The sequence below is a fragment of the Monodelphis domestica genome, chromosome 2 (genome assembly GCF_027887165.1).
Source record: "Monodelphis domestica isolate mMonDom1 chromosome 2, mMonDom1.pri, whole genome shotgun sequence".
NCBI classification, from domain to species: Eukaryota; Metazoa; Chordata; class Mammalia; order Didelphimorphia; family Didelphidae; genus Monodelphis; species Monodelphis domestica.
Window position 1 is genome coordinate 178378120 of NC_077228.1, and position 26811 is coordinate 178404930.

A 26811-nucleotide genomic window follows, 5' to 3' on the forward strand; every position below is an offset into this window, starting at 1 on the left:
CTTCCCAGATTTGGAAAAGTATAGAGGAACGAAAGCGAGAGGTGGGAGAGACAAGGGAGGAAAAGGGTAGGAAAGAACAAAATGGGTAGAGAGTGAAAGAGAGGGACAAAAGAGAGACAAAGAAAACCAGAGAAAAAGAGGGATAGAGCAAAAAAATGATGAAATTGCTGATAGAGAGGGAGGGGAAAATTGAGGTCATTTTCTTTAAGACAAAATGTACTTGACAATTAAAATAATTCCTTCAGCAGTAAAATCTAAAAATACATTTTCCAGCACACCTCATCCACTTATCATCACAGTATAGGAAAATAAGTGGATTTGAGTTTGGCGATTGAGCCCACGGCCTCAGCTATTCAATAAACAAGCTTGAAATTCCAAACTCTAATAAGGAAAGGGCCCTAAGTGAAATGATGTCAACCTTGGATATGAATCTCTTAGCGACATGATGAAAGCCCCACTTGTAGAGCTGCACTTCTGGTCGGCAGCTGCATTTTTGTTTTAATAAAAGGAGAAGGGGTGCCAGCCCTCACTCAGTGCGATCCAAGGCATGGCTGTTACATATGCGGCAGAATTAATCGCTTTTCCAGAAAGCTGGAATAAGTTCTCCCACCACTGTCCCATCAGGCTGAGCTTCCATAAAATGAGTGTAATAAGATAATGTATTACATACTCCAGTAATTCCTACTTGCAGTATTTTGCTGAACAAAGCCATACATATTTATATCAATCAATAAAAACCTTCATTGGCTGCATACATTTCAGACACTGTGTTTTAAAGCAATGTCCTTAAGGTGGAGATTATTAAGGTGGGAAGGCAGTAAAGGCATGGAAGGATATTTCTTTAGCTTCTGTGGGGATATATCTGGTCTACTTCTTTAAGACTTTCTTGCTTAATAAGAAAAGGTAAATTTGTGTTTGAAATGTTGAGAAGATAGGAATATCAACAAGCTAGTGCTGATTTTAAAAGTAAGTTCAGAAAGATCACTGAGCAGTAAAAAGCTCAAAGCACTACCACTGTGAAGGCACCATGATTGCTGAATGAATTATTTTAATTGGCAAGTCAATTGTCTTTTATATGCATGGAACTGGGGATACAAAGATGAAGTAGTTCTTGTCTTCAAGGAGCAAACATTTTACTGGGCTTTAAAAGATCTATATCATATCAGTGAACTAAGTTCAAAGATCTGAGGTCCATTTTTAAAAAAGAGACTGGGGCAGCTAGGTGGTTCAGTGGTTAGAAAGCCAGGTGTGGAAACAGGAGGTCCTCAGTTCAAATATGGCTTCAGTCTCTTCCTAGTTATGTGACCCTGGGCAAGTCACTTAACCTCAACTGCCTAGCTCTTCTGTCTTGGAACCGACACTTATTATCGATTCTAAGTCAGAAGGTAAGGGTTTTAAAAGAAAAGAGATTTATAGGCATGATAACAAGACAATGATAGAGATGGACAAAGTCACAGTTTAAGGTCATAACTCCACCAGAAAAAAAACCTCAGCTCCCCCAAATCCATAACCTACATATCTGTCCACCAACTTTGACAGTCTTTCAAAGCCACAGCAAAAATGATCCTGTTTGTGGATGTAGGCTTTGTTCTGAATGGCTTAAGATAGTCACCTATTTGAAGGTAGGAGGTGAAATTACATTTGTACTCTCTCTCTGTCTCTGTCTCTCTCACCTCCCTATGCCCCTATTAAGGTCCTTTTTAAGTCTATTATTTAGACTCTGGTTCTAATAAACCTCAGGAGAGGTTAAAGGCCTGAAGAACCAAAGCTAACAAAGCATTTCAAAGGTATATATAATCTGATACACTCTCATAGATTATGAAAATTATCCATTGCACTTTTCCAGAAGAACAATTAGGACTGTTGTGGCCTAGTGAATTCTAAACTACATCTAGAATAATCCCTTAATCAGAGAGCTGTCTAATGAAAAGATAGGGAGCAGAAAGATTTCAAGTCTATCAGTGTAGGAAGTTAAGAAACTCATTCTTTCAATGAAGATAAGCAATTGTTCTAAAACATAGAGTTGCCATGGGGCTTATTATTCATCTTTTGTTGTTTGTTTGTTCTTTTAAACCCTTATTTTCTATTTTAGAATCAATACTATGTATTGATTCCAAGGCAGAAGTGCTAAGAACTAGGTAATGGGGGTTAAGTGACTTCCCAGGGTCACACAGCTGGGAAGTGTCTGAGGCCAGATTTGAATCTAGGACCTTCCATCTCTGGGCCTGGCTCTCAATCCACTGAGCCACCCAGCTGCCCCTTCATCCTTTGTTTTTTGAAGAGGACCGGTGACATTACAGAGTGGTGTCTTGACATGAATGTGAGTTAGATTTAAATGAGTTGCACAAATTTGTCATTCTTACTCTCTCTTCCAGAGTTATCAAAGTCCATTGGCAAGACAAAAGTTAGGGCAATTGACAATGATCCAGGATGCAGTGAATGACCTTGACATCTTGGATTTCTGACCAAGCTCTAAGAGCTCCACAGAGCATGCTTCAGCTGCCTTTATGGCCACTTGAACAAATTTTCTCATCCACCCCTTCTGTTGGGGAATTCTTTATATACTTGGGGTAGACATCCCCTTAACTCACTGATGGGAGGCACCGAGAAATTAAATGACTGGTCCAGGGTCACACAGTCAGTACATAGCCAAGGTAGGACCTGAACCCACATTGTTCTGTCTGGAAGTTCAGTTGGACTCATCTATGCCATTGTTAATGTAAGATGATATTGTTATTATTGAAAAGTATCATGTAGTGATGGTTAGCTAGCACAGTGAATAGAGTCTGGCCTAGATTTGGGAATACCTGGGTACAAATCTTGTCTCAGACTGTGTGACTCTGGGCAAGTCACTTAACTGCAGTTGCCTAGCCCTTGCTGTTCTTCTGTCTTAGAATTAATACTAATACAGATAGTTAGGAAAGGAAGGAAGGAAGGAAGGAAGGAAGGAAGGAAGGAAGGAAGGAAGGAAGGAAGGAAGGAAGGAAGGAAGGAAGGAAGGAAGGAAGGAAGGAAGGAAGGAAGGAAGGAAGGAAGGAAGGAAGGGAGGAAGGGAGGGAGGAAGGGAGGGAGGGAGGGTGAGAGGGAGGGAGGGAGGGGGGAGGGAGGGAGGAAGGAAGGAAGGAAGGAAGGAAGGAAGGAAGGAAGGAAGGGAGGGAGGGAGGGAGGGAGGGAGGAAGGAAGGGAGGGAGGGAGGAAGGAAGGGAGGGAGGGAGGAAGGAAGGAAGGAAGGGAGGGAAGGAGGGAGGGAGGGAGGGAGGAAGGAAGGAAGGAAGGAAGGGAGGGAGGGAGGGAGGGAGGGAGGGAGGAAGGAAGGAAGGAAGGAAGGAAGGAAGGAAGGAAGGAAGGAAGGAAGGAAGGAAGGAAGGAAGGAAGGAAGGAAGGAAGGAAGGAAGGAAGGAAGGAAGGAAGGGAGGGAGGGAGGGAGGGAGGGAGGAAGGAAGGGAGGGAGGGAGGAAGGAAGGGAGGGAGGGAGGAAGGAAGGAAGGAAGGGAGGGAAGGAGGGAGGGAGGGAGGGAGGAAGGAAGGAAGGAAGGAAGGGAGGGAGGGAGGGAGGGAGGGAGGGAGGAAGGAAGGAAGGAAGGAAGGAAGGAAGGAAGGAAGGAAGGAAGGAAGGAAGGAAGGAAGGAAGGAAGGAAGGAAGGAAGGGAGTGAGGGAGGGAGGGAGGGAGGGAGGGAGGGAGGAAGGAAGGAAGGAAGGAAGGAAGGAAGGAAGGAAGGAAGGAAGGGAGGGAGGGAGGGAGGGAGGAAGGAAGGAAGGAAGGAAGGAAGGAAGGAAGGAAGGAAGGAAGGAAGGAAGGAAGGAAGGAAGGAAGGAAGGAAGGAAGGAAGGAAGGAAGGAAGGAAGGAAGGAAGGAAGGAAGGAAAGAAAAAACGCTGGTCTTGTAGTCAGAAGACAGGAGTTCGAATCTATTCAAACCAGCAGGGTGGCTTTTAGCAAGTCACTTAACCTTTTTCTCATTTCTTCATGTGTAAAATGTTGATAATAAAACTTCACAGTATTTTTGTGAGGCAAGCCTTTTGCAAATCTTACAGTACTTTAAAGAGATAGGCTATAATTATTTCTATAAAAAGAATAATGTGTCAGTCTTCCCCTCAATCCCACTTTACATCAGACCAATGGGTAATAATAATATTCATGGCAAGGAAAGACCTTTTAAAAAATCCATTTGAAAGAAACAAGTCATCTCTCAGATAGTCATCAGTTCATCAAAAAGTTAATAAACAGAGCAAAAGGAAGGAAAAATCCTTCATATAATCCCAAAGGAGACAGAAGCCAGAAGTCATTGGAATGTATGGCTCAGTGTAAAGTAAAACCTATTACAGAGCTACTTATTAGTGATTTGAAGCAAATAATTCAGGCAACAAAGACTCTTGAGGAATTGAACAATGGAACATTTGGCAATAAGAAAAGAGTCATCCTCTTATCTATATCCCTGCAAGCCAATACTCAAAACAAAGGTAGTATGGGTATGTAAGGAATTTCCAACCTAGAATTAAATGATTTGAAAAGAAACAAAATTAAGCTGTGATTCCTTCCAGTTAAACCCATTTCTATACCTTGAAAATCTTTTTAGCTTGCATATAATAGTTATGAAGTAGGAATGAAATTACAAATAAGGAAGAAAATTTAATTTACTTTAGTGATGTTTCAGAAATGGATAAACCAAGTATTATACTGAAACCTATGATATGGTGAAGAAAAAACCCCCTGAAAATCTGCTCCCAAGTTCATTGGTTAGGTCCAACAGGTTTTTTTGTTGTTGTTGTTAATTCATTCATTCAACGGACATTTATTTAGCATGTACTATGTATAAGACTCTGAGCTAAATGCTGAGGATACAAAGACTAAAGAAGCCTATTTTCTATTGGAGGAAAATATATACACTGAAATTTATAAATACAAAATATAAACTGAGTAATTTGGAGGTTGAAGTAAAACTAACACTGAGGGATCAAGAAAGGTATCTTGTAGGAAAAAGTAGCATCTGAGTAGAACTCTCAGGTGAATTAGGGTCTCTTACCTCTTGGAAGAGAGAAGAAAAAGGACATTCCAGGCATGGGGAACAGCCTGTGCAAAAAGTATGGAGGCAGGAGATGGAATGCTATGTCGAGGCAACATCAAGAAGGCCAGTTTGGTTGGAAGTACAGTGTGTGTGTGTGTGTGTGTGTGTGTGTGTGTGTGCGCGCACGCGCACGCGCGCGTGCGTGTGTGTTGTGGGGGCAGGGCAGCACAGGGATGTCTAATGTAAAATATGCCCAGAAAGATAGGCCGAATGGACCCAAATTATGAATGATTTTACATGTGGAAAGAAACAAAGGCTGCTCAGGATGAGAAGAAATGGATGGGTTACAATTGTGGATCCACAAAAGTATGGATGTATCACAATACTATAATGCATAGTGAAACAGTATCTTTGAATGCAGGAAGACACATTCCTGAAAAACAAATTTCATATTGGACTTGCTCAAAATCTAAAAATGTTTAACAATACCAAGTTGTCCTTTTTTCAATAATTCCAATACTCCCACCTTTCATTCTAACCTTTACCTACACTGAGAAAGAACACACAACACTATCATTCCTTATTATGATTTCTCTGATGATTTCCAAATGTTTCTTTGCTATGCAGCACAAGTATACAGTTTCTGATCCAGATGCTTAAAAGAGCAAGTCTAACAAAGAAACTTAATCCGAGCTGAACTTGGCACAGATTCCTAAAGGACGATGTTTTGGAAGCAGCTCAAACAAAAGCTGAAACAGAAATATGCATCCACCACGCTCTCCCTGGCTGTGAGCAGAAATGAAAGCCGCAGACGGTTTCCATAAGCATGAGTGAATGGGAGCTAATGTTTATAAGACATAGTTTAAGTGTCAAAGCAGCATTTGAGATCTGTGCTTCCTTTTTAAGAGTATAAGCATCTGTTTAATTCACAAAGAGTAAGACAAAGAAAGAAATACAGTATTTACCATTCTGAAAGCTAGTCAATAACAGAATAATTTCTGAGATAAAGTAAGTTGTTTCCAATTCTCAAAACATGCCTTAAGAGAATTTTTTTCTTTCTTCTATCTAATAAGACATGTTTATAGCATAGCAACTTTGGAAAGTTGTGGTAGTGGATGTTTTGGGTATCTTGGGCCATATTCTTCCACTTACTGGGAATAATGTGGGCAAAAATGGAGTGATTATTAGCTCTCTGTGTCCACTAAAGTACTATTCTAATGGGCACATGCATATTTGTTTCTAAATATGTGGTTTCTAAAGCGTCATTATTTTTGTCTCCCAAGCATGTCGGAATAATAATTTACTAAATGCTGCCATAGGGGCCTCAAAGATTATTAATACACCTTCTTTCAGTGCCCAATAAATGCAATAATTTGTCTCCCTGACTATTAAGTATTGCTCTTAGTCTGAATTCCTGGGTATCTTTGGGAAAATCACTAAACTTTTCTGTGCATAAGTATTCTCTTTTGACAATGGGAGTAAATGCATAGAACTATTACATGGATTAAAAAACAGTAGTCATGTCAAAGGTGTGAAGATTACAGAAGATACAAAAAGATTTGTTGGGTTAACTTCAGTTCCCTGATCATTTCACTTATTTAGATCAATTCTTTCATTTCCTTGGCCATACTTGATATGTGAGGTATCACTATATTAAACACTTCATTCAGATTCAAGAATTCTTGAAATATTTTAAAGGGCGATTCCTCACCAATATTTAGTAAAAGCTAGAGAGAAAGGTCATATTCTCCAAGCAAGAGGCAAAATGGTACTCAATGAAAAATGAAATCTTTTGGTATTTACGTAAGTATGCAAAGACCTGTAGTTTCATATTTCAAGAGACTCTCTCCACCAATACAGATCATAACTCAATAGTTAAGTCCTAGGGCTAGCTGTTTGAGGCAGAAAGAAGGTAAGTGACTTTCCAAAGATCACATGGATAGCAAATTTCACAGGTGGGATTTGAATTCAAGTTTGGTTGAAAGCTAAGCCTAACATTCCATACTGACATTACAGTTTGCCATCTGGTCATATTTTTAAAATTGTTTTTCTGACTACAGGTTTATAAACTGCAATTTAGTAAAATGTTTAATTTAATTTTCAACTAGATTTTTTTGTTATTATTGAGCTATTTTATTCTTCACTAAAACAATCTATAGAATATGACAAATTCAAATTTACTTTTATATAAAACATGTAAAATTTTATTATACATATTGATTATATGGCAAGTCACTTAATATCTCAGTGTATTAGTTAACTCTTGAAGACTATAAACCTAATTAGTAGAGGGAATTTCCTCATCTGGGAGTTCCCTATATCAATGAAATCAAAGGTCCAGCCCTTATCCTCAGTCTATTATTTGATAATTAATTATTGTTGATATATTACCCATTAAATTTCTTTATCCTTGAATTTTTGATTAACCACAAAAATCTCTTATGGAGAAGATTGGGTCTATTCAATAATGTTATTTTACTTTGTAAGAAATTCAAATTATTGTAATACCTGCCATTTTTTCTAATAAGTGGATGATACAAATCCTGAACTTGTTTTTTTTTAATAAATTTCTTTCTAACTTTTAAGGCTATGAAACATTTAATTGGTGATATTTAAATATTTTAATAGCTATAATATTTAAGTGTTAAAAAAGTAAAATGAGATAATATATAATAATAAAATAAATTAGATAGGAAATAAAATTAGATAATATATAGCATTCTTTGCAAATCTCTATATAAATAGCCATTATTACTAAATAAAAGAACTAAATTGAATTCTTTTATGAGTTCTAATGTGGGAAACAAATAGGTCTCTGAGTTTTCTTCTGTTGAGTGTTGTCTTGTTTTGAATTCACAGCCACAATGGCAAAGATATTTCCCATACTGTTCACAAAGAACAGTTCTGTTACTTTGTATTGAGGCCAGAGGCAGCTGTATCCTGCACCCATGGCACAATCAACAGAAAGTACTGGCTGTTACAATGGTTGCTCATTAGGAGATAAAACAATCACAATATTTAATTCTTGGTTTCAGCAGCTGCTGGGGTTTTTTCCCCCTTCAGGCTTTCAAAGCAATCTGTTTAGGGCTATTTTTTTTTCTTTTCTGATGTTGCCTGCATGTTCTAATTTAGTAAGGCAAGAAAACAAGAAAATATTAAATTTTAATATGGAAGGCCATACAAAATGCACATTTGATTACTTATATCTTATACAGGTGACCAAATTTTGAAACTAAATGTGATTTCTTTTTTTAATAACAGGCACCACAGTTTATCTTGACTGGTAATTATTACAAGGTTGAGTATGATAGGCTCCCTGTTGCAGGGACCATAGGAAATGCTCATTTGTGATGGGAAAAGCTTTGTGGTAGTTGAAAGATAAACACCTCTTTATCATCAGACAATAGAATTATGCATAGTTTTCTAGGACATTTCTTCAATCTGTAACACAAATGGTCAAACAAAAACTATAGAGAAACTGATGCATTTAGGCTAAAATATCTCTGTGGGTCTTAGTTTTGCCATCTGCAAAATTAGAAGTTTGAACTAAATGACTTTGAAGATCCCTTTCAGTTCTAAATCTATGATCCTGAAATCTCATTTGGCTTGCTGTCCCAAAGAAATTAACTATATATAAGCATACTATTATATGACTTAAGGAAGCTTGTAGGACTCCACCTGATCATTAATGTTAAACTATTGTTTATGTTTCTATTGTAGAGTTTGCATTTTTTAATTATCATTTAAAAATTTTCAATATCAAGTTCTCTCCCTCACCCACTCAATAAGAAAATGAGAAACACAAAAGCTATTCTACATATGAAGCCAAGCAAAACATATTTCCACATTAGCCATGCTGAAAAAAAGAAAAAGCAAGAAAAATAAAGTAGGAAAAAAAACTTCAGTTATACTCGGAGTTCATCAGTTCTTTCTCTGGAGGTGAATAGCATTCATCATGATTCCTTTGGAATTATTATGGATCATTATACAATCAGAACAACTCTTTCATAGTTGATTATTGTTATAATATTGCTGTTACTGTGTAAAACATTTCCCAGTTCTGCTTGCTTCATTTTCTGAATTCGTATATTTTAAATCACTAATATTTCTATCATAGATGTTAATATTTTTAGTATGATTAGAAATTAACATTTAACTAATTAAGATTTAGAAATATTTTAATTTATTCAAATCTGGAAAAATTTCATAGGGCATTCAAAGAACAAAGTGAATATAACTATCATCTGACTTGATTTAGGAAATGGAGATTTCTGGATAACTAAATTTCTGAATAACTGAATGCTAGTACTCATTAGATATTGAAAGCTGTTTGATTCAAACTTAAAAAATATAAATACATTCCTAAAAGCTGACATATCAGAGCTTAAGGAAGACAAGCACATTACTTTTGGTGGAGCTGTGAAGTAGTCTAGTGACCAATTTGGAATTGTGCAAGAAAAATCTCTAAATTTTTCATACCCTGTTGATCCAATCAATGCATTAGTGGACATATATCAATTTTATGTAATCAAAACATTACATCTTATCTTTTTTGATTATCTCTATCCCTTGGGTTTTTAAAGTAAGCTGGAGTGTCTCCTCTCATTTCTCCTTTATTTAGCCAAGAACTCTCCCTCTAACTATTGTTGTGAAGGATATTTCCTTCTAATCTTTCATAATTTATTCTATGAGTTTTTATATTTAAATTATGGGTCCATTTGGAACTTATTGTCTGTAATAAAGAGTTGACTAACAAGAGTCCAGTTTTTAGAGCATGTACAGAGGGAGCTCTTCTTGTTTTGTAGCCAGTTCATGTCCAAGGTTTGTTGCTGAAAGTTTCTAATGAAGTAGAATGTTAGGACCCAGCTATCTACTTCAGGTGTTCTGTGGCTGTTCCCGGTCTGCTTACTTATTGGTAAAGAAAGGCCTTTTATAATTGGCTTCAAAGCCAGAACTGCATGGGCATAAAGAGGCATTAACCAGTCAAGTCAAGGTCTCTTCCTGAGAGTCAAATGAGGCTAGTGTTGCCTAAGTTCTCCTGTAGGGGGTGGATGGACTTTCTAGTTTTTGAAAAAGGATTAGAGCCTGGATAACTGTGAGCTTCAAAAGGTCAAAAGAGCTAGAGGTTTGCTAAAAGCTGTACCTGCTAAAGTCTGAGGAGTGACCTGCTTCACTCCAGCCCAACAGGGGATTGATCTGGCAGCCAAGATGCCCTGTCCTTCAAAGGAGAGATTCACCCATTGCCTATGCTGTACCTAGAAGTGGACTTAGTGGTGGGAAGAATGTTTCTAGTTACCATTTTAAATTTGAGCCCACTTTTCCAAGGAACTAACATGTTGAAGGGAGAATATGCCTAAGGTCAGGGAAACCTTTTTTTACTTTCATTTTTGCTATAGTTTTTCTAATAAATAACTCTTTGCAAATCTAATTGATATAATTTGGCTAAATAATATTGAAGAGAGATGAATTAGCACATTAGAGAGAACACAAAGGAATAGGGGCTGAAGCTGATAGTGTCACAAAAACATTCCACTCCCTTACGAATATCCCTATAACTCTGTGTGTGTGTGTGTGTGTGTGTGTGTGTGTGTGTGTGTGTGCATTAAATAAGTCCACAATAAGCCTGAAGTGTTATATATTGGTATATTGTGGTATATGATGGTCTCAACCCAATTCTACAGATGGCTTTCTGGTTTCCTTGGTAATTTTGTCAAGTCGAGATCTTTACTCCAGTAGTTAGTGTCTGTGGGCTTATTGAATACTATATTACTATATTTAATTCTTTGGGCCATTTTTTTCTCCATAATGCTCTATTGCCATAGTTGACTTAGATATACTATACAACTTTTTACTTCCCTTTGAGTGATCTTCAACTTTGGATGGCCCTCATTTTTAACTTTTGGCGGGGAATCTGTGGTATCCTATGTGGGGAATAAAGAAAGAGAGAGAAATCTAGGCTATTCTCTGTTTACAAAGGAATAATATATCTCATTGGATATATAAGACCTATACACATTTAGAAATTATAGAATACAAATATAAGGCAAAATTATTCCCAATTATTAAATTTTAATTTTATTAATTCCCCAGATTAATTGCCATTAAATTCCCAACAAGAAAGTACATGGTGCTCTAAGAAATGATGAATGCAAAGAATTCAGGAAAGTATAGGAAGAACTGAAACAATATCAGTGTAAGGAACAAAAAGAAAACAAGTGTTATATAATTATAATGAACAAGTGTGGCCTCTAGAGGAGAGATAAGAAAATATAACTCCTTTCTTTATTCAGGTGGGAGTCTAGGCATGGAACACTGAATATTCTATTAAAATCAGTTGAGAGAGGCAGCGAGGTGGCTCAGTGGATAGAGAGTCAGGGCTGGAGTCAGGAGGACTTGGTTCAAATCTAGTCTCAGACATTTCCTAGCTATATGACCCTGGGAAAAGTTATTTAACCCCAACTACCTAGCTCTTGCCAATCTGCTATCTTAGAACAGATATTAAGACAGAAGGTAAGAATTTTTAAAAAATAAAACAAAATCATTTGAAATATAGGCTTGGGGACATCTGGGTAACTCAGTGGATTAAGAGCCAGGTCTAGAGATGGGAGGTCCTAGGTTCAAATATGACTACAGACACTTCCTAGCTGTGTGACCCTAGGAAGTAACTTAGTCCCAATTGCCAAGCCCTTATGGCTCTTCTTAGAACCAATACACAGTACTGATTCTAAGGCAGAAGATAAAGGTTAGAAAAAAAATATTGACTAGTTTTGCTAAATTTTTACTTTCTCTTTATCATTCTTTTTTACAAGGAATGGCTGTGTGGTTAGAGGAGGAGAAAGGGAACTATTTTGAAATGAAGGTAGTATAAAAACAAAATACAGCAATACAATTTTTTAAACAAGAAAACAAATTAAAACCAATCCCAACATTTAGTACAGATGGCAAGTATTGTCGGAGAAAAGAGATTATCATGCACCAGAATGGTTAGGTAAGGCTGTCTGGAGGGGCAGTGTGTGACTTGGGGTTGAAAGGATATGTATGAACTAAGAGGAGGCCCTAAAGGAAGGAGGTTGGGTTTGATATCATTAAAATCTCTTTTAACTCCAGGTTCCTACAATTTTATATACTGAAAGTTCAGGGAGTTTCAGAATTAGAAGAGATTTTAGAATTCATATATTATTACCCATTGAGTAGGAATGTTCAACAGTATTCTTCTACAAGTGGTTACTCACCTTTGCTTGAACACCCCCAGTGGGGTAGTAACCCACATGGGCAGTACACTCTCTTTTTACACAGGTCTAACTATTAAGAGGTTTTCTTTCTGCTCTCTGACAAATTTGCAGCAATGGTAGGAGAGTATGATAGGGTGATATTGAAAACTGAAGTAACCTTAAAATAAATTCTCTTGGTATTTTAGTAATGAAATCCTCTTGGATGGAGTATGATAGGTCTAATTTATGACAAATTCGAAGGCTCTGGCGTGGGTACTGTCAAAAATTTCCCACTTTGGACACATATTTATATTGGTGGTAGCAAATGCTCTATTAAGAAAATGGTTGTTAGTTTTCCTATAACCTAAGTGAGAATCCAATCTTCTGACAAGCTAAAAACAACAGAAATTTCCTTCCTTAAAACTACTTGCCAGTACATGAGATCACAAATATTTTAAAAATTTTAAATTAAAAAATGTAAAAAAGAATGAAACTCTTGGTAGGAACCCAGAAAATCTAAGCTGACCAAAAGATTTTGAGCTTATCTCGTTAAAAACAATGTTTGTCTCTCTCTGTATACATCTACTGAAAACTTCTAAACCAGATTATAAAGCTAAATCCACTCAAACCCTTAATGGATGAGGATTTCAATTCTAGGACTGCAAAAACTTCATTTGTGGCCAAGTCTTATCAGCTCCAGTGGTAGACAGATTACAGAAGATGTGCTGTGGATCAGTGGAAAGCACAACCAGCTTAAACCAATTATACACTTATGGCCAAATTGCTGAACCACAGATGAAGGCCAAATGTATGAATTTCATTATCTACTGTACTTGCATGTAAAAAATGATGATGTAAAAATTTTTTTAAAAGTCTAATCACTAAAATCACTTCCAAGAGAAATCAGCATTCAAAACTGGTATTTCAAAAGTAATGTGTTTAAGTATTTATAACTAATGAAGTTTATTGAGTATGTTAAGAAAAAATAAAGTGAGGAAAGAATTGTTTATTGAATAAATTTCTGTTTTCAGGTACTTTACTTTTTGCCTTTGTTAAATTTGTTTAAAGAGGAAATGGATGTGCATGTTTGATTTAAATAGTATGCTACTGATTTCTGTATAGAGAAGAGATGATAAAGGGCATCTAGGAAGAAGACTGGTGTTAAATGTCTACTTTTTTGCTTTTAAATACTACTTGAATGCTTAGCCTCTGAATGAGGCTATCCAATATACTTAAAATATTGAAAAGAAATAGGAAGGCGAGCATTGTACAATTTGGTACATTCAATTACCAATTATTTCATGGATCCTTCAGTATAAAAGTCTGCTATGAACTAAGGGGAAGAAGCCATAATGAACTACTTCTGAGTTTGTTTTCTGTGCTATGTTTGCATAATAATGAGGTCCAATCTGCTGGAAAACAAATAAAGGACAAATTAATAAGGTTGCCATTTTTGTCTAATGATGCTTAATGCAGTTTTAGCAATCTGCTCAAGACAAAGGGCAGTCACTCAGACATAGCCAATTATGCATTCGCGTGGCAGATGAAATCTTTAATGATGAATCTGATTAGCATGCGACAACAAACATCCAGTCTGCAAAAATTACCATGTCACCTCCTGCAAGCATTTCTCTCATCTCTACTATTAAGGCTTTACGCAGATTGAGGTCAGACTGGTATTCTCAAAAGGCGCATTAAGATAAAAGTTTGCCAAATGTGGCAACCACGGCAAAAACAACATCCTATTATGCAAAGTCCAATTTCTTAACAGCAGACTGTCTAATAGGTTATGAAAATAAGAGCCTAATAAATTTTTCTTAAAGAGTATTTAAAGGATTTAACGTTTTAGTGAAGATTTAAAAAAATCAACTGTGCTTCATCTCCAAGCACCCAGAGTATTGTATAGTTACAGAGGAGGTCTATTAGAAATTTAGAATTTGATCCTAGCATAAGTAGTTATTAGGATATAAAATTCTCTGGATCTCTTTCAGGAGTAAAAGAATTACTACAAATACTGATATTGTCCTAGATAAGCAATCCCTTTGGTCATATAAAGACCAATGGTAGATAGACTGTAAACTCCTAGAAGGCAAGAAGTCTTCTATATTTTTGTATTCCCCACAGCATATAGCACCATAGTATTCACATGGGTAATGAATGGATGTTTTACTCATTCATTCAAATACCAATGAATGTAATATTTAAAAAAAAAGAAAAGATTACATCAGGATGGCATATACTATTTTTTGAATCAAACAGTTGCTTTTCTTTAACAAAAAGAAACTTTTAAATTCTGAATTTAACAATCAGCAAACACAAATCTTTTGATATAGAAAGAATAAAAATGAGGATTGCATAAACTAAACTTGTATGTAGTTTCTTCATGTATATATTAATTATTTAAAGGCATTAATAAAATTACTTTTTTTGTACACACTTGCATGCCTTATTATTTCCTCCTGTGCACTAAAAAAAAAAAAATAAACTGCTACTTCTGAGTTTGATTACAAACCATGGAGAAAATCAGATTTGGGATCGAGTTACAATTCTATTTTGGAAATTTATCATACTCTCAGCCATCCATAACCCTAAAATTATGGCTTAGATATTCCATAAAATATGCTAATTAGACCCTATCAATAGAACATTTTGAAGAAGCCAAGTTCTGATATTGGGATTTTAACTATAAAATTAAATTTAATTAAAAAAACTAGAAACCAGAGATTCTATTTTATTGTTAAAAGACATATATAAACACTTCCAGACTGCAAGCCCCTTAAAGAAACTTCAATTTTTCAAAAAAGATACTGGTGTGATTTTAAAAATTCTTTATATTCTCTTTAAATATTGAATTTGATAAGCAAAGTTGTAGATGAAACAAGTTGTGGAAGAATAACTAGCATATCAACCAGCAGGCATTAATTAAATATCTACCATGTGCCAAGTGCTGTGGGAAAATTCAAAGACAAAAGGGAAACAAGCTTTTTCCTATCCTCAAAATGCTTTTATTTTAAGTTGGGTGGGTGGGTGTAGAAGAGACTATCTGTTTTTTCTATCTATCTATCTATCTATCTATCTATCTATCTATCTATCTATCTATCTATCTATCTATCTACCTATGTATGTGTATGTATATGCAGGTGTGTACACATATATAATACATATATGATAGTTTATGCATTATATATAAATTATAAAATAAGGAGAGAGGTGGTGCATCAAGAAAGGTTTCTATAGAAGGTGAAGTTTGGGCCACCAAGTATTCCAGAGGTGGGTAAGGAACAAGCATTCCAGGCAGTAGGACAGAGCCCTGAAAAAAGTATAATGGTGAAGGATGGAATCTTATGTGTGAACAACAGCTAATAAAACAATTTGACTGGAACTGAGAATGCTCAAAAGGGGTAACTTTAAAGCAGACTAGAAATGAGGGGCAAGCTAGATTATGCAAAGTTCCAAATGCTAGCCTAAGGACTAATAATTGATCCTAAGATAATGGGAAGCCAAAGAAGATACCATGTTAAAAAAATGACAAAGTCTAATCTAGATTTTAGGAATATAAATTTGTTAGTCCTGTAAAAGCTAGAGAGAAGAGGGGAAGAAATAAGATAAGGCTATTGTAATATTCCATTTGAAAGGTAGAGGGAGTAGTGTGAATGGAGAAAAGGGGGCGGGCATAAAATATTATGGAAGCAACTGATTGGTTCTGCCGGCTGATGGAGAAGAAAGAGTACAAGGAGCTCTTGGGGTTGTGAACCTTTGTAATAGAAAGCATGATGGTGTTTTTTAAAAAAAAATAATTAATTAGTTAATTACTTATAAATATCCAGTTAACTCCTTTCCCCCCTTCCTTCCCCCCATTAGAGAAAGCATCATTTGACAAAAAATGATGTATGTATATGTAAAACTCTGTCTTAATTATTTCTATTTATCAGTTCTTTCTCTAGAGATAGGCATACTCAAGTCATTCTTCAAAAAAGTATTTCTGTTGCTGTATCAAATGTTCTCTTGGTTCTACCTCTTTTACTCTTCATAATTTCATGTATGGCTTTCCATGTTTTTCCAAAATTAATCTACTAATCATTACTTATGGTGCAGTAATATTCCATCACAATCATATGCCACAACTTGTTTGGCCATTCCCCAATCCATGGATACCCCTTCAATTTTGCTACCACAAAGAGAGCTGCTATAAACATTTTTAGAAAACATAGTTTCTTTTCCATTTTCCTTGATCACCTCAAGAAATAAACCTAATCGTGGTATTGTTGGGTCAAAAGGTATATAGTTTTATAACTCCTTGAGAATAATTCCAGATTGCTCTCCAAAATGGATGGATCAATTCACAGTTTCACCAACAAAGTATTAGTGTCCCGATTTTTGTCATTTTGCCCTTCTTTCACTTTAGCCAATCTGATAGGTCTGAGATGATATTTCAGAGTTGTTTTGATTTGTGTTTCTCATCAATAAATGATTTAGAGCATTTTTTCATATGGTTACATTTAGCTTTGATTTCTTAATCCAAAAACCATCTGTTCATATCTTTTGACCATTAATCAATTGGGGGAATGGCTCATAATCTCACATATTTGACAATGTTCTCTATATATTTTAGATATAATATCTCCATCCAAGAAACTGTCTAAAATTTTTTCCCCAACTTACTGTTTTCCTTCTAATGTTGGATACATTAGTTTTATTTGTACAAAAACTTTTCAATTCAATGTATGATGTTTTTAATAGAAGTGGGGAAAGAGGTAGCTAGGTAGCAGATAAGAGTGGTAGGTCTAACGTCAGGTGAACTGGTTTTAAATCTGTCTCAGACAATTCCCAGGCAAGTCATTTACTTAGCCCCTCCTGCTGTTCTGTCTTAGAATTAATACTAAGACAGGAGGTAAGGGTTAAAAAAAAATAGAAGCAGGTAAGTTAGGAGGAAGAATAGAGTTAGGGGGAAATAAAATAACTCATGTTTTGGACATGGTGAGTTTGAATTGCCCATAGGATATTCAGGAACACACTGCACTTGTTCTGATCACCCGGAATGACAAGTAAAAGTCAGCATGGGGCAAAGTTAGGTCTGAGGTGGGGAAAACTGTAATAATCAGAGCTGTACCAAAGGGAAGGGCTGTCTTAGGAGGTGGTCAGGTCTCCCACCCACCCTAATCTACTTAGGGTCTTCTTATGCAAGTATAAATGATTTTTAACAGATGTAGATATAATTGATATATACCAGAGCATATTGTCAATAAACACTTAATTGTCTACTATATGCCATCTGATATGTACAATTAATTGTTGGCCTAGATAGCTTCTGAGATCCTTCCAACTCTGAGATTCTGTGAGAGGTTCCTCAGATTTATATATTTATAAATGATATATATATGTAATATATATTTATATAACATGATGTAATTCATTATAAGATCTACTATTTCAAATTGACTATGCATACAAAAAAAGTGAAATGGATGAATACTTACAAAAAAGAATAAAATGGATAAATATTTAAAAAATATAAATTGCCTGGATTAACAGAGAAGGAACTAGAATATTTAAATAAATCTATTTTAGAAAAAGAAATTGAACAGGTTATAAATGAAACAAAGAGCTGCTATAAATATTTTAGAACACATAGGTTGTTTTTTTTTCCTTTTCCCTTCATTTCTTTGAGAAATAGATCCAACATTATTATTGCTGGGTTTAAGGGTATACAAACCAAAGTGTTTCTATGAGAAACAAGCTCTTAACAAGAGAGATTAAGTGAACACAAGGTGGAATTTGAACCCTTGTCTTTGGGACTCCAAGTCCAGAACTTTAGGAATTATGTCATGGTGCCTCTCACTGGCTTTCTGAAAGTCCCAGCTAAAACCCCACCTTTTATAGGAAGTCTTTCCTGGTTCCCCTAAATTCTAATGCTTCTCTCTTTATTGATTATTTTCAGTCTATTCTGTTTATAGTTTGTACGTACAAAGCTGCTTACACTGTGTGCTCCTGGTGGGCTGAGGCTCTTTTGCCTTTCTTTGAATCATCAGCATTTAGCACGGGGCCTGGCACATAGCAGGCACTTAAGTGTTTCTTGACTGACTGAATATAATCTGGTATGTATCAAAAACAAACAAACCACAAAAAAACTTTTTTTTTTTAACCCTTACCTTCTGGCTGAGGTTAAATGACTTGCCTGAAGCCCACAAATACTTATAAATACAAGTTAGAATGTGGTAAGAGAAATACAATGCTCTGTGCAAATTCAGAAAGAAACAACACAACCACCTAGGGGAATCAGGACAGGCTTTATGGAAGAAGTGGCATATATATATGTATATATATAATTACATGATCCTTTAGAAATTATTTCCCTGTGATGTAGTGGCAAGAGCACTCGTTTTAGAGCTAGAATATCCAGGTTGGAATTCTAGTTCTGTGTGATCTTGGGCTTAATTTCTCTTCCTCATTTTCTTAATTTGTAAAATGAGGGGGTTAGACTAGATGACCCTTCTACCTCCAAGATTCTGTGAACTTCCTCAGATTTATATCAAGGATAATGGGGCCATGGTGTGATTCAAGATGACATATGATATCTCAAAATTGACAATATACATGAAAATAAGAGTGAGTTACATTGTTCAATACATACATGTGCACAACTCTATATGGTTTGATTTTTCTTGGTCTATAATATGGTTTAGGAAATGTTTAACTCTTTTTTTTTCAATTGTATCATTTAAAAAACATACCATGTAGAAGTTAACCAAAAAGGAATAAGAAGGGCAAAACCCCCCTTTCTAGTGATATAATGGGCACTAAGAATGGAGAATAAAAATAATCCTTCAAAAAAAACCTTTTAGTGATAATATTCTCTCTCTCTTTCTGTGTGTGTGTGTGTGTGTGTGTGTGTGTGTGTGTGTGTGTGTGTGTCTAAATAGAAGAAGTAGAAAGTGTTCCTGCTTCCTGATGGAACACCAGACTTGGATGTGTCCCAGGATTCTTAGTTCACTCATCATGCTGCTTCAAAGTTGAGTCACAAAGGATCCCAGGGTAAGTCTTAAATAGAAGTGCTGCCCCAACTGAAAAGTATTTGTATGTTTGTGGTCAACACTTTTGTTCTCTTTACTAACCCACACAAACTAAGGATTCTCTTATTAGCTGCCAGACTGGGAGTTACCCTCTTTTTGACAGTCCTCGGCTTTTTCTGAAAAATTTCCTCAGATCTCAAGACCAACTTGTTCTGATCTCTACTCCAACCTTGATCTTCCCTCCTCTCTTGCTTATTTCCTTGCATTCCCTTCTTTTCAAATAATGTCATCCTTGTTGTGACATAGTGATTCTTCATTCACCACCTCTTCTTTCAAGTACAGGATTCATATCAAAATATACAAATGAAATTACAGTCTGCTTATTTGCAAAAAGGACAAAAATTTCTCAACCAATTAACCATATTTTTGTTAATGTTCTCATGACCTAATATTAAGAAATGAGAGCAAACAAGAAATTATTTCTAGTACAAACAGGGGCAAAACCCAGTTTTAAATAGAATTTATGAGACTGCTGTAGCGTCAGGAAAGAAATAGGCCCATATTATGTGAAAATCCTGAAATATTATTTAATGGGCACTTTTACAGTCAAAAGGGGAAAAAAAGGAAGAGGTTAAGACCGGCACGTGGGTGGAAAAAAAATATAGGTTGTTTACTCTGCATCATAATAAAACACAAAGTATTTAAATCTTAGAGCAGCTGATTACACAGGAATACATGATGCACCTGGGTTTAAAAAAGTCAACACCTTCTGAACACATGTTTTTCTGTAATGTATCAATGGGATTGCTGACATTAGCTGAACAAACTAATCCTAGGAAAAATAGAAATAGCAGAAAATCTTTTTTCATTTGCACGTACTAGATTTCTGGACATCTGCATCAATTAAAATAATCATTACATTGAAAATAAACCAAACTTCATGATTTGCATTTTGGTAGAGTCATCACAAAGTAGGACATGGGTACAAGATCATATTCCTAAGATAACCTTCTATTTCTTACTAATGTAAATGAGAATTATTTTCATTTACTACGTGTGATGTACAATCATCTCAATTCATAGTTCATAAAAAGTGTTGTTCAGTTCTTTTTAGTCATGTCTGTCTCTTCGTGACCTCATAGACCATGCTTTTTAGAGGGTTTTCTTAGAAAAGATACTGGAATGGTTTACCATTTCCTTCTCCAGTGGATTAAGCCAAACAGAGGTTAAGTGACTTGCCCAGAGTCACATAGCTAGTGAATGTCTGAGGCTAGATTTTAATTCGGACCTTCCCGATTCCAGGCCCAGCAACTCTATACACTGAGCCACTTGGCTACCTCCTTCATAAAGACTAGTTGCATCTATATCAGAGAATAGCATGAAGTTAGGTAAATATATGTGGGATGCTATAAAAGGGAAATACATATCTGAAAGGCAATACTCACTAGTTTGCCTTACTATAGAATTATGTTAAAAGGTCATAGCATCAAGACAACTTCTGATGTTTTAACTTTTTATTCAATTCAATCAGTAGAACCAGATCCAGTCATAATTATATTAAAAAAATTTTAATGATAAAAAATACAATCTAGTTAAAACAATTCCTGCTAATTCTACCTCCTTGAAAGGACCAAAAAAACCCCTCGCTTCTTCTCATAATGAAACCTTAATTACAGAGCATAATTCACCACCCCATGAAGGAACAGTGATTAACTACGCCCTTCCGGAGTGCAGTCAATTAACTGTATGCTTATAAATAGCATTTCTACTGAATGGATATTGAAACTCACCTTATAAAATCCTCAGCAGTAGAGCATTTCTTGTTGCTAAGGGACTATGACATTATTCCATGATGCAAAAACAGGAACATTACATAACCTGTCCGTATGCTCAGTGATGGTCAGAATTAAAAAACCTTAGGTGTAGACAGTTTAAAGTTCTACTTGTTGCCCACTATGTGGAGGGTAGGAGCTTTAGAATATTCCTTTACAGACACTAGAGTGGTCTGAAGGTAGCATCAAAGAAACATTAAATAAATCATATAACTCATCAGCTAAGTGAGAATTTAGTTATTTTCTATAAGATTAAATTAATCACAAAGTACTTAAGGAAACATTTTTCTCTTCTACCCTAGCCCACACTACCTCAGTACTCATCTGGGACATGTATGTGTGTGTATGTATGTGTGTGTGTGTGTGTTTTGGAGTTTGAATGAGTTGGAAATCAACAACCATTTTACTCTTACTTATAATTGATACTAAAGTATTGGTTCTAAGGCTGAAGAGAAGTAAGGGCTAAGCAATTGGGGTTAAGGGACTTGCCCAGGGTCACACAGTGAGGAAGCGTCTGAGGCCAGAATTTAATCCATGGCCTCCATCTCTAGGCCTGGCTCTCTATTTACTGAGCCACCTAGCTGCCCCATTTCTTTTGATAAAATGGAAGATCACTGTGTCTATGTTCTGCAATCTTCTAGTACTGTTCTCTTAACTACTTTAGTAACCTAAAGGATCTCTAAGTCTTGCCATCCACCCCACCTCTACAGTCTTCTTTTATTTCAGCTAGAGTATGAGTGAACTCCTTAAGAGTAGGGACTGCCCAACTTTTTCTATTTATATCTTTTTTATATCTTCATTTATTTTTTTTATATTTATATCTTCATGCTTAAGATATATATGATATTTGAGTCACAAAGTATTTAGGATACTGAAGATACTTAAGAACTTTAACACTATCAGGAGAATAAGAAGGAATATAGAAAGAAGGTAAAATGAATAAAATGGATTGATATCCAAAAAAAAATCAAGGAACAGTTAAGAGGAACACATGTGAAGAAAAGGAAAGATAAGAGGTATTATTATTATTATTATTATTAATCTCACCCAAAGTGATACCCAAGAGTCAATACAATGGAGAAGATTGGGGTGCTGCTGTGTTCAATGCTTGAACTTTATTCTCACTTGAATTGGCCAAAAGTCAGAGTAATATCCACACTCAGTCAGCTCAAAACCTACCTTATCCTATAGGTAAGGAGAAGGGAAAGGGGAATAAGAAAAAGTGGGAAGACGGACAAAAAGGAGGGTGAAGTTGGGGAAGAAGCAAAACATTTATGAACAGGAAAAGACTGAAAGGAGAAAAAAGAGTAAATAGGGAGAAAATAAGATAGAGGGAAATAATTAGTAATCATAACTGTGAATATGAATGGGATAAACCACCCATCCATAAGATGGAAAAGGACAGTAGTGGATTAAAAACTAATATTCCATAATATGTTTTCTGTGATAAACACATTTAAAGCAGGGAGATACAGAGTAAAAATAAGAAGCTATTATGCTTCAGTTAAAGTAAAATAAAAGTAGAGAGAGCAGTCATAACCTCAGACAAAGCCAAAAGTAAAAATTGATCTAATCAAAAGAGATAAGGAAGGAAATTACATTTTGGTAAAAGGTACTTTAGACAATGAAACTATATCAATACCAAACATATATGCATCAAATGGCATAGCATCCAAATTCCTCAAGGAAAAGTTATATGAGTTATAGGAAGAAATAGATAGTAAAACTATAGTAGTGAGGGATCACAACCTTCCCCTCTCAGAAATAGATAAATCCAACAAAAAAGTAAATAAGAAAAAAGTTAAAGAGATAAATAAAACTTAAGAAAAGTTAGATATGATAGACCTCTGGAGAAAACTCAATGGGAATAGAAAGGAATATACCTTTTTTTCTCAGCAGTATATGGCACCTTCACAAAAACTGATCACATAAAAGGGCATAAAAACATTACAACCAAATGAAGAAAAGCAGAACTATTAAATGCATTCTCTTCAGACCATAATGTAATAAAAATTACATTCTACAAAGGGCAGCAGGAAGACTAAAAATTAATTGGAAACTAAGTAATCTTATCCCAAAGAATGAATTGGTCAAAGAACAAATCATAGACACAATCAATAATTTCATTAAAGAGAAAGCCAAGGAGACAACATGCCAAAGTTTATGGGATAGAGCCAAAGTTGTACTTAGGGGAAAATTTATATCTTTCAATGTTTACATCAATAAAAGAGAAAGAGCAGATCAATGAATTGGGCATGTAATCTATTTGTATCTTCAGCACTTAGTATGTGCTTAATAAATGCTTTTAAAATTCATACTTCTCATTCCTAAATTACCTTCAACAAACAACAGTCTGCTGTCCCTGAAGTCATAATCAAACAGTATAGACAACTACTCTAAGTTGTCCTCCTTTGATAGCCTGGCTTGAGGGTGTGGGCTGACAGTTTGCACTTAGTTAGAAAATCTTTGGATCATATCTTTGTTTCCAATGTACACTGTTTCAACAGCAACTGTGTTTAAATGAGAATATTTTAAAATATTTTTTGGAATCACAATGCAATTTGGAACCCTCTAGTAATACAAAAGTCCAAAATCCAAATATGTATCTTTACTCTATGATGTCTTGTCCTTATACAAGTCAGTGTTCATAAATGACCTTTTAATTTTCTCTTCAAAAATAGCTTTAAAAGTTTCATAACATGCTAATAAAGGTGACAAAAATGTAAGGGCTAGCTAGAACTAGCTAATTCTTAAGTATACATTGTACTATATATCAGATTATTGTTCAGGATGGAAACTGGGCCTTTTGGGACCTCTTCATATTCATTAAAGTGCATTTTTTATAGCTTTGATTATGAATTGTGCAGCTATGAATGTGCACCTTCCTGACTTTCAAAGACAATTGATATGCTGTGTAAACTTACCCTTGACTCAGCACTGTTTCTAGGGTCAGTTATTTCAGCTCCTATTAAAGGACATGGGGAAAGAGATTGATTGATACAGTTTCTACACTGTAAGAAGCTGGTTAAGGAACATTCCTTCATATTCCAGATGGCATTTAAAGATAAACCTGTCTCCATTCCTATAAAAGGTAAAAAAAAAATGAACCTTTCAGAAATGCTGGGTTGCTTTTAAAATACCAGAATCAACATCTCAGTTTCACAAATTAAAATTCTAATTAGAACACCTTTAAGAACACTGTTAATAGATAAAATAGATTTTAAAATAACTTAAAGAAATAATCAAAACTAAAAGAATAAACTAATTGTTTCATTTCAAAAAAACACTATCCTACATAAAATTGAGAAGGCTATTGTGAAAAATTTCCACTTTTCATAATTACTAAACCCCATCTCTTTCTTCTAGGTTTATACTAATTAAATGTGAGGAAATTCCACTATAAAAACTGGCTATAAAATAGACTAATTTCCTTTGCTGTAGTTTGGATGTACTTCCATGGATCATGATCCATCAGCACAATTCTATTCCCAAGAGTATATTTAGACCCACTGCCATTAAGGAAAAAAACAAACAACTAAAGTTTTGAAAAAGATGTCTTACTTAAATAGGAAGGGTCAAGAACCACATCAGGGGAGCCATGTGGCCATTCAATAATGTTACCTTCATTCTTCACTGTAGTCTGAAAAACTGTTAGGGTGGTTTTCAAATGACTTAGAGCAATGCTATCACTGATGACATAGAGCATATTTTCTTCTTCTGACCTGCCCTTTAATTCATTTGAACACTGACAGATGGAGTCTATGACACTGACTTCAACATTTAGGAAGAGTCTCTGGATTTTTGTCAGTTCAGCATTTCTGGAAAAAGCTTTTTTTATAATTCCTAAGAACAAAACAAATTTAAAGAGATCAAGAAAAAAAGAAATCACCTTGTTTCTAAATCTGCAAGACCCAAGCACTTATATTTTTCCCCTTTTTACTTATAAACCAACTTTTTACAGAATCACAGAATTTAAGTACTGGAAGTACTTCTTAGAGGTACTTTAGACTAACTTCCACCTGAATGAAAATGGCCTCTAAAATAGGGGTCCCCAAACTTTTTACACAGGGGGCCATTTCACTGTCTCTCAGACTGTTGGAGGGTCAGACTATTAAAAAAAAACAACTATGAACAAATCCCTATGCACATTGCACATATCTTATTTATTTTATTTTTTGAGTTTTGAACAAGAGGAACTGGTATTTATTTTTTTAAATTTTTATTTAGTTAGCCAATTTAGAACATTATTCTTTGGTTACAAGAATCATATTCTTTCCCTCCCCTTCCCCACCCCTTCTCGTAGCTGACGCACAATTCCATTGGGTTTTACATGTGTCCTTGATTAGAACTTATTTCCATGTTGTTGATGTTTGCACTAGGATGATCATTTAGAGTCTACATCCCCAATCATATCCCCCTTGACCCATGTAATCGAGCAGTTGTTTTTCTTCTGTATTTCTACTCCCACAGATCTTCCTCTGAATATGGATAGCATCCCTTCTCATAAGTCCCTCAGAATTGTCCTGGATCATTGCATTGCCATTCATGGAGAAGTCCATTACATTCGATTTGCACACATCTTATTTTAAAGTAAAAAAACAAAATGGGAACAAACACAATATTTAAAATAAAGTACAAATAAATTAAAATCAACAAACTGACCAGTATTTCAATGGGAACTATGAGCCTGCTTTTGGCTAATGAGATGGTCAATGTCTGGTTCCATATTTGTCACTGCTAGACATAACAAGTGATGCAAGTGTGCATCAGTTAGTCTAGATCTGGTTGGAGATTTCAGATGTTTCATTCTGGAAAAAGTCTGTTCACAGACATAAGTGCTACCAAAGATGTTTGCCATTTTCAGTGCATGTTTCCTGAGATTAGGATATGTCTCAGAGGGGAGAGATGCATAGAAATTAGGGAAGCTGCTTGACTTGAATGTCTTTCAGAGAGTCACAATTCTGCATGTCAGCCAATTCCATTTGGTAAATTGTATCCACCTTTTCAATTTCAATAGAAACTGGGTTATGGAAAAGCTGTATGTCCTCTTCATGGAGATGAAGCTCTTTAAAACTGAATTGTAACTCCTTTTGCATCTTTTCCAATGAATCCACACATGTTTCTTTTGGGAATGCAATCAAGGGTTTTTCTGCTAACAGATTTTGAGTTAAGGGTAGATGGCAGAAATTTTACTACTTCACTTGTTTGATAAGGAGGCCTTATCAAAGTAAAATTTTACTTCAAATGCTTTCACATGTGATTGTATATCACAGATGAGCTTCCCTTTTCCTTGAAGTTGCACATTGAAACTGTTGAGTAGCTCTGTTACATCTGTCAGAAAGGCGAGGTGCCATTTCCATTCTGCATCATTGAGCTCTGGTACTTCTTTGTTTTTTGAAAGCATAAAAGCTGTAATCTGTGGAAGTAAGTCATAGAAATGTCTTGAAACTTTCCCTCAACTCAGTCAATGGACTTCTGTGTGGTACAGAACATCTTCATAGGCAACATTTAGCTCAAACAGAAATTCCTGAAATTGTCCATGGTTTAGTGTGTTAGCTCTAATGAAGTTAACATAAGATACCACAATTTTCATAACAGAGTTCCACTTCAGTGATTTACTACATAGCAGCTCTTGTTAGTGGATAAGGCAGTGTATGGCTATTGGATGAGAATGGTTATATTTGTCCATCTCTTGGCTAATGCGAGCAATTACTCCTTTCTTAGACCCCACCATGCTAGGAGCACCATCAGT

The 26811-nt window shown here is 35.5% G+C and overlaps 1 protein-coding gene across 3 annotated transcripts in view; it reads right to left on the reverse strand.

The window, feature by feature from the left end:
* Positions 1-24573: 24573 nt before the first annotated feature.
* Positions 24574-26811, reverse strand: part of BRIP1 (BRCA1 interacting helicase 1) — a 250268-nt gene continuing 248030 nt past the window's right edge. For all 3 annotated transcript variants that reach the window (XM_007481765.2, XM_056816477.1, XM_056816478.1), the window contains one exon: positions 24574-24902. In XM_007481765.2, the coding sequence (XP_007481827.2) occupies positions 24595-24902 (308 nt within the window). In that variant the 3' untranslated portion in view covers positions 24574-24594. The remainder of the gene's footprint in view (positions 24903-26811) is intronic.